An 8123-nucleotide genomic window follows, 5' to 3' on the forward strand; every position below is an offset into this window, starting at 1 on the left:
ATTTATTTATTTATTTTTTTAAAGAGATAGGGTCTCACTCTGTTGTCCAGGCTGGAGTGTAGTGGTGCAACCATAGCTGACAGTAACACTGAATTCCTGGGCTCAAGTGATCCTCCCACCTCAGCCTTCCAAGTAGCTAGGACTATAGATGCATGCCACCACACCTGGCTAATTTTTTTTTTTTTTTGGTAGAGATAGGTCTTGCTATATTGCCCAGGCTAGTCTCAAACTCCTGGCCTCAAGCAATCCTCCTGGCTCTGCCTCCCATATTTTGTTCTTAAAGCAGCATTTTAGAAAGACTTCCACCAGTGTCAAATCTTTTTTTTTTAAACTAGAATAAGCTTTAATGTTCGTATCTTTCATTATGGATATGAGCAACACGAAGGATTTACTTTATCAACAAACCACAGCATAACCACATTTTCCCCAAATAATGTTTAAGCTTTTTTCCATTCAAAGTATACATTAGGGATGCTTTGTTCCTGTCTAAGAACATCACATAGTCAAAATAATGTTGTTGGTATATATTTTCAAATACAAGTTATAAATGAGGGATACAAATTTGGAACTTTAGATGCATGGGGACTCAGTAATTGACATTTTGCTTTGTAACACTTCTTTCAACATTAAGTAAAGAAATTGGGACATGTTTTAGAAGGGAAGAAAATGAAAAACTTTTTGGTCCAAATAAGAGAGTTCAAAGAAATTCGTAAGCACTCTGACTATACCTACTATATTCACTGAAACCAAAGCCTACCTTTTTGCACATACTGATCTGCATGACTGCATAGCTTATGAGGGCCTCCTTTAAATCACGGTTCTTTTGTTCTTTGAAGCGTTCAATATCAGCCCACGCATTTTTCACAAATTCTCTGAAATAAAAGGTATAGTCATTATTATTATTTGAATTAAATTAACTGTATATTATAAATTTAAGCAACCAGTTCTTATTTGAGTCGTTTTTAATTGTCTGTATAGAATAAAAAGGTACTGCTTGTGTAAGACAGCTCTATTTTTTCTTTTCCTGAAAATTATAGTGAGGGGAAAAGCAAACTGTCATACATTCTTCTACATTTTAATAATCGACATTTTGCCACAGGATTCTACCTTCAAATTATTCCTATGAACCAGATGTAGATGACTCCCAGAACCAGCTCACGAGCCAAACAGATGCCAAAATGAAGTGTTTTCCTGGGATCAATGGGAAACACACACTCTTTAGACAAGATGGATTATAAATCACATTTAGCATGTCCTTGCTCTAAATGACAACTAGAGTTTTAAAAATTCTGAAAGGCATTTGTTTTTTAAAACTCTACTCATGAAAGTTTACTTTGCCTTATTTGGTGTCAGTGGTTCTAAAAATTAACAAAACAACCTCAAAGCCAAGAATACACTCTTGGTCTGCCTTGTTCTACTCACTAATTGTCAGATGAAAACAACAATAACGAAAATGAGCCAAACAGTGATAGGAATCACTGAGAAATGAATTTACAGGAAGATTTATGGAACAATTACATTCCAAGCTCTAGGCAAGGCATTGGGACATTAAGATGAAAAAGACACAGTCACTGACTTTGAAGGGCTATTAGCCAGGGAAGAGTCACACAGAACAACCAGAACAACCAATCACCTAACACACAACTGCCATGCTGTAGTGGGATGAACCGAGTGCTGTGATGGCCTGAGAGGATAAGGGGGGCTTCACAATGAAGTAACACTTGAGCTGGGTGCTGAAGGATGGACAGGCTTTTGTTAAACGGGAGAGAAGAGCAGAGGGAACATGCAAAGAATAGAAATCATGAAAAGGGCAAGAAAATAATATTACAAAGCTGAAACTCTAACTGTTCTTCCTTTCCCCCACACTATAACAATTGTTTCTATAATATGATTTTTAATAACTCAAATTTCTTAGGATTGTAATCATTGCATTTTAGAGTAACAGGCCATACCCAGGGATATTCGTGAAGCTGGGAATTGTTATAAATAAATAAAAATAATCCGCCATGTAGTCTGCAAGTCTAACTTTGTTAAACATCTTAGCATTTTTACCTGCCTTCCAGATTTTTAGACTTTAGCTGTTGCTCTCCTTCATTTATTTGTTCTTCTAGCACCTTTATTCTGGCCTCTCTCTGCTCTGGAGTTTCTTGACCGAAAAGCTTGGTAGTCATTCCCTTCAAAGAGAATGTTCTCACGGTCTAAAAGGAAATATACAAACAGATGAATGCATAACCAAAATGTGGCATATACATACAATGGAATATTATTCTTCCCTAAAAAGGAAGGAAATCTACGCTACAGCATGGATGAACCTCGAGGACATTATGCTAAGTGAAATAAGCCAGTCACAAAAAGACAAATACTATATGATTCCACTTATATAAGGTACCAGGAGTAGTTAAAATCAGAGACAGAAAGTAGAATAGTGGTTGCCAGGAGCTGGGGAGAGGGGAGGATGGGTAGTTGTTTAAGGGGAACAGAGTTTGAGTTCTAGAGATTGGCTGCACAATAGTGTGAACGTACTTAATACAGTCAGCCCTCCATATCGGAAGATTCCACAACCATGGATTCAACCAATCACAGATCGAAAATATTTAGGGAAAAAAAAATAACGATACAATAAAAAATAATATAAATTTTAAAAGTGTAGTATATCAACTATTAACATATAGCATTTACATTGTATTAGGTACTACAAGTCTGTGGTCCCCAACCCCCCTGTTATATGCAAATACTTTATATAAGGGACTTGACCATCTGTGGATTTTGATATCCCCGGGGGTCCTGGAAACAATCTCCAGTGGATATTGATGGATGACTGTACTATGAACTATACACTTGAAAATGGTAAATTTTATTCATATTTTACCAGACGCACAAAAAAAGGGAAACAGAGCTCAGGCAAAACCACCATAAGCCTCACAACTAGGGGACTCCTAATATGATTCTAATACTGGAATAATATGAAGTAGTCAAAAAGGGAAAAATTCTAACTGAATTTCTTAATCAACTGGAAAACTTCCAGGTGAAACATTAGACAAGTTGTTTCTTACCTTATACGAGTGGTCATATTTTTAAAAATTACTCTATGACATAAAAAATAGATAAAATTCAACAGACCAAAGGGTCATATTTAAAATCTGCAGAATTCACACTGAAACTTGGGTATCATGAATAAAACAGGATGCTTAAACCCAAGCGTTGCAAGGCAGCCTCAAGTTTCACTGCTTTAACATTTCCCATCTGGAGTTTACTGAGGGAAATACTTTCCCTTTCACATGCAGGAGTAGAGAACCAAGCTCCCTGAAAATGGTCTGGGAACTTCCCCTGAGTTTTAAAAACAGACCAAGGGCCTAGTCTAATCATGTCTCACAGTCACAGGTTTTCCCCACATATATCTATGATTTTTCATAAATGTAGCAAGTGAATAATCTATGTGAAAAGCACTTTAAAACTATAGTGCTTGTTAACTATGAAGTAACTGATAAATGGTGACATAGTCCCTGCTTTATTACTTCCAGAGTGTGTCTCTCACCATGACAGCTAATTTATTCCAATGAAATCGTTGGACAGCAGTAGAAAGCTGATTATAAAAATGATCTAAGTCTAATGCAATCAGATAGGCAATTTTCTTCACAAGTACTCACTAAGCATTAAAGAATAAAGTGCATAAAAAGTCCTTTGTTAGGAGAGATGCACTGATTCTAATGGGGTAAGGCTTTTCTTTCTGGTTTTTTTTTTTTTTTTCCTGAGGCAGGATCTTGTTCTTTTTCCGGGGCTAGACTGCAGTGGTGTCATTATAGCTCACTGGAACCTCCACCTCCTGGGCTCAAGCGATCCTCCTGCCTCAGTCTCTCAAGTAGCTGGGACTACAGGCTTGCACTACCACACTTGGCTAATTTTCTATTTTCTGTAGAGACAGGGTCTCACTATGTTGCCCAGGCTGGTCTCAAACTCCTGGCCTCAAGCAATTCACCTGCCTCAGTCTCCCAAAGTGCTAGGATTACAGGAGTGAGCCACCATGCCTGGCTGGCTTTTAAAGGAAATCAAAATTTCTATAACATACCTTACAAAATTAAACCTGACAAATATCATTATTTTAATCCCAAAGAATAATGTTTTTCACTTGGACCTTAGAAATTGGATGATACTTGTTACAGACAGCAATGTCAGCAAAATTTCTTAAAGTATACTACACAGTACACATGGTTTTAACAGCTTACATCTTTTTATATCAAGATAATAAAGAATTATAAAGCCATTCACGAATTATTCCCTGCAAAAAGAATAGACGTAATGAATATTATTAATACAACTGTAACTGATTCCACATAAGGCCTACTACAGAAATACCAGAGACCTAAAGAAAAATATTCACCCCGGTTGCCAGTTCCTCACACTGCTGCTTCTTAGATGCCAGGTCCTGAGCAGCCATCTCCAAATCATACTGCATAAGTTCATGTTTCCTGCACACAGCCCTAGGGATGAAAAAATGAGCCGACATTAACTTTTCTAGCCTCTCTTTATACATGTCAAGACATTTTTTCAGGGGTAGAGAAGAGGCATTCGCAATGTCTTACTAGGGCCAAAACTTGTATGCCCAGGATTTTCAAGTTTAAAATGTAGTAGCCCAACATTAAAAATTAAATCTAGCAGAACCTAAGCATAAAAACTTTATATAATTAAAACAAAAAAAGGTTATGTTTTACATACTTGCTACATTTCTTTCAATAAACATACATATGAAATGTTTTCTAATATAAGAACTCATGCTATAATCTTACATAGTAACCGAGTATTCTTAAAAAGGATAATATTTCAAAGTTTACTTCTTTGTTATTTAGAAATGTCCATTGGTTTTTATTACCATAAAAGTAATCTGTGTTCACTGTAAAAAAAGAAATGTTCTAATACAGAAATGCACAAAATAAAAAGAAAGTTTCAAGAACCCTCTCTTTCTGCCAATCCTACTATCTAGACATAATCCATATGTCTAGATAGTGCATATTCTTCCAGAATTTAGCTGGGCATTTACAAATACACATATCCGCACACCCCAAATGGTTCTACATCTTTTCTCACTTAGCTATATACCATGGACATCTTTCCATGTTAACACACACTAATCTTTTTTTATAATTTTTAAGAGCTACACAGAGTTCCACTGTATTCACCAGCTTGTGCTTGGTGACTTGAAAATATCCTGATGAAATTTCCTACTACTAAAAGCTCTAGAAGGAAAAAAGCTAACAATGTGCAGATGTTTTTATACCAGTTACTGGACAGCTAAAGGAATACTACTCTTCCATTTTCCTAACAGAATTCTAATACTGCTTTCAAAAGGGACAGGAAAACTGACCAAATGCCATTTGTTCTGGGAAAATGACTCATTTTTCTAAATTGATCAGAAAAATATACATTAACTTTTTCTTAATCAAATAGGACTATCTAGCAGAGAATTCTATTTGGCTCTGCAGGAGATGCCATAAAAACAGAATACAAAGTCCTTGACAACCTACTGATAAGACATGCAGACACGGAAAAAAATTACAGAATAAAAATGGTAATATACTAATGTACAGAACTAAATTTTTTAAATGTCATATGCTGTTAAATTCTGTGAAGTTTCAGTTATCTAAAATAAACACACATAAATGAAATGTAAAAAAAAAAAAAAAAAATGGTAATATACGACCTACTGACAGATATTGAGATACACACTAAATCTGTATTTGGCTTCCAATCTCCAAACTAGAAAAAGCAGAAAGAACGACAGACAGACTTGATGCCTGAGACTGGCAGGTTTTATCAATATAATATTTAAAGGGCAGTCTTCATCTTAATTTTATGCCTAGCAATCTGCAACACAGAGGAATACAAGGAGACTTCATTCAATATCTAAAAGAATGGATTCACTTAAAAAACATCTTACTATCTATTTTACAGTGGTATATGGAGAGAGTGGTGATCAGCCACCTGGCTGCATCTGGAACTTTTATTATACTTACCGCAGTGCTTCTGCATAAAAAAGATACTCTTTTAACTGATCTGCATAATGTTCTTCATCTTCCAAAATATCATCAATAGAAGACGCATACCTATTTAAAAAACACTGTATAAATAGAGTACTTTCATTGGGACACAAATGTTCTAAAGGAGTGCTATGCAAAGTGCGGTCCACTGATAATTTGTTACCCAGCAGAGATGAAGTACAGAAAGTGAGAATTAGCATTTAGAATCATTTATAGCAATTTGAAATTACCATGATGATTTTATTGAATTTTACCAAAATGTTTCAGTTAGCAATGGCTTAGAAATGAAAAAGAAAACAAAGAAAATATGGTCCTTCTTATAGGTCGCTTAAGAAGCACTGTAAAACTGTAATATCTTTTATTCAAAGATATTATAAAAAGGCTACTAAATCTGCAGAAGAATAAGTCAGGTATAATTCATACACACATGTTGTTGGTAGCAACTACTTATAGTAATGCCAAAAATCTACAAAGTAAATAAAGATTACAGAACATTTTAAAAGCTTATTTTATACTAATTCTCAACAGCAACCTCTGCTTTGATTGAGACACCCCGTCACGCCAGTCCCCTTCCTGCACCTGAATCTTCACTTATGCAGAAATGTGACAGTGCTCTACATCTCTCCACCTCCATGAAATTTTCCCAGGTTATTTTAGTCTTTATGCATCATCCTATTTCTGATCTCTTATCAACAATTTAGAACTTAAATCTTATCAAAATAATGTCTCATGCTTTGGTTTTACTTCTCTGATCACATTGCAAATTCCATAAGGACATGCATATGTACTACTTCTGTGTGGTATAATAGGTGTCCTTTCACATTAATTCTGATTCCTCAGCATGAAAATAAAAAAACATATATTTATGTCTCCAAGCCTGCTTCATCCATATAAGTAAACAAAATTTACTGAAGTTGTAAGATCAAATAAATAAAACTACATTAAGATTCATTTGAAAAGCAATGTGCTTTCTTACAGGATTTATAAAAGTAGTCAAAGGACACATTTTGTAATTACAAACTTACATCTATTAGAGTGAAGAATTTCTTATAAGTGACTAAAAAAATGTCTTGAGAATTACTCTTAAGAAAAGGAAAATCTGCCTTTAGTTCTTAAGTCTGTGATTCCGAAAAAGTTAATGTTAAGAAAATAAGCAAAAATAGAGGAGCCACTGGGCTGGTGGTCTGAAGATAAGAAATACAGTGTAGGGATAAACTGGCACATCCTTAGGTAGAGAAGTACAAATGATAAGGATTTTTATTTATTAGAGACAAGGTCTCTCTCTGTTGCCCAAGCTGGAGTGCAGTGGTGTGACCATAGCTCCCTGTGGCCTTGAAATCCTGAGCTCAAGCAGTCCTCCTGCCTCGGTCTCCCAAGTAGCTGGGACTATAGGCATGCACCACCATGCCTGGCTAGCTTTTCTCATTTTTTCAGAGACAGGGTCTCGCTATGTTGCGCAGGCTGGTCTCAAACTCCTGGCCTCAAATAATCCTCCCACTTCAGCCTCCTAAATCACTGGGATTATAGGTGTGAGCCACCGCAACTGGCTATAATAAAGATTTTTGGATATCAGTACTGAGAATAATTTTATTTAACACTTTAATAAATCAATTGAAAGGATAATCCTAAATTCTTGCAACTACTGAAATGCTAAATCAAGTGAATGCAAGAAGACTTAAGGTTAAACAAATTGGTTGAAAAAATGGCCAGTTAGCTTGAATATGGCCTAAAGAAAAGCACGATTTAGAAGAAACAAATATTTTTTCTCCTCTCAGCTTTATTAAGGTATAATCGACAAATAAAAATTGTATATATTTACAGTATACAACATGATGTTTTGATATATGCATATATTGTGAAATGATTAAATCAAGCTAATTAACACACCCATCACCTGACATATTTTTTTTTGTGGTGAGACTATTTAAGATCTATTTTTTGGGCCGGGCGTGATGGTTCACACCTGCAATCCTAACACTCTGGGAGGCCAAGGTGGGTGGAACACTTGAGCTTAGGAGTTCAAGACCAGCCCGAGCAAGAGTGAGACCCTGTCTCTACTAAAAATAAAAAAAATTAGCTGGGTGTGGTGGC

General features: G+C 35.6%; 1 protein-coding gene across 1 annotated transcript in view; it reads right to left on the reverse strand.

Moving 5' to 3' along the window:
* SNX4 (sorting nexin 4) overlaps positions 1-8123 on the reverse strand; it is a 108839-nt gene that overhangs the window by 13222 nt on the left and 87494 nt on the right. The window contains exons 9-12 of the mRNA XM_012639651.1: positions 6009-6098; positions 4379-4478; positions 2053-2198; positions 758-872 (exon numbers count right to left, since the gene is read on the reverse strand). Coding sequence (XP_012495105.1) covers positions 758-872; positions 2053-2198; positions 4379-4478; positions 6009-6098 — 451 coding nt within the window. The remainder of the gene's footprint in view (positions 1-757; positions 873-2052; positions 2199-4378; positions 4479-6008; positions 6099-8123) is intronic.

The sequence above is a fragment of the Propithecus coquereli genome, unplaced genomic scaffold (assembly GCF_000956105.1).
Source record: "Propithecus coquereli isolate 6110/MARCELLA unplaced genomic scaffold, Pcoq_1.0 Scaffold10, whole genome shotgun sequence".
Taxonomy (NCBI): domain Eukaryota; kingdom Metazoa; phylum Chordata; class Mammalia; order Primates; family Indriidae; genus Propithecus; species Propithecus coquereli.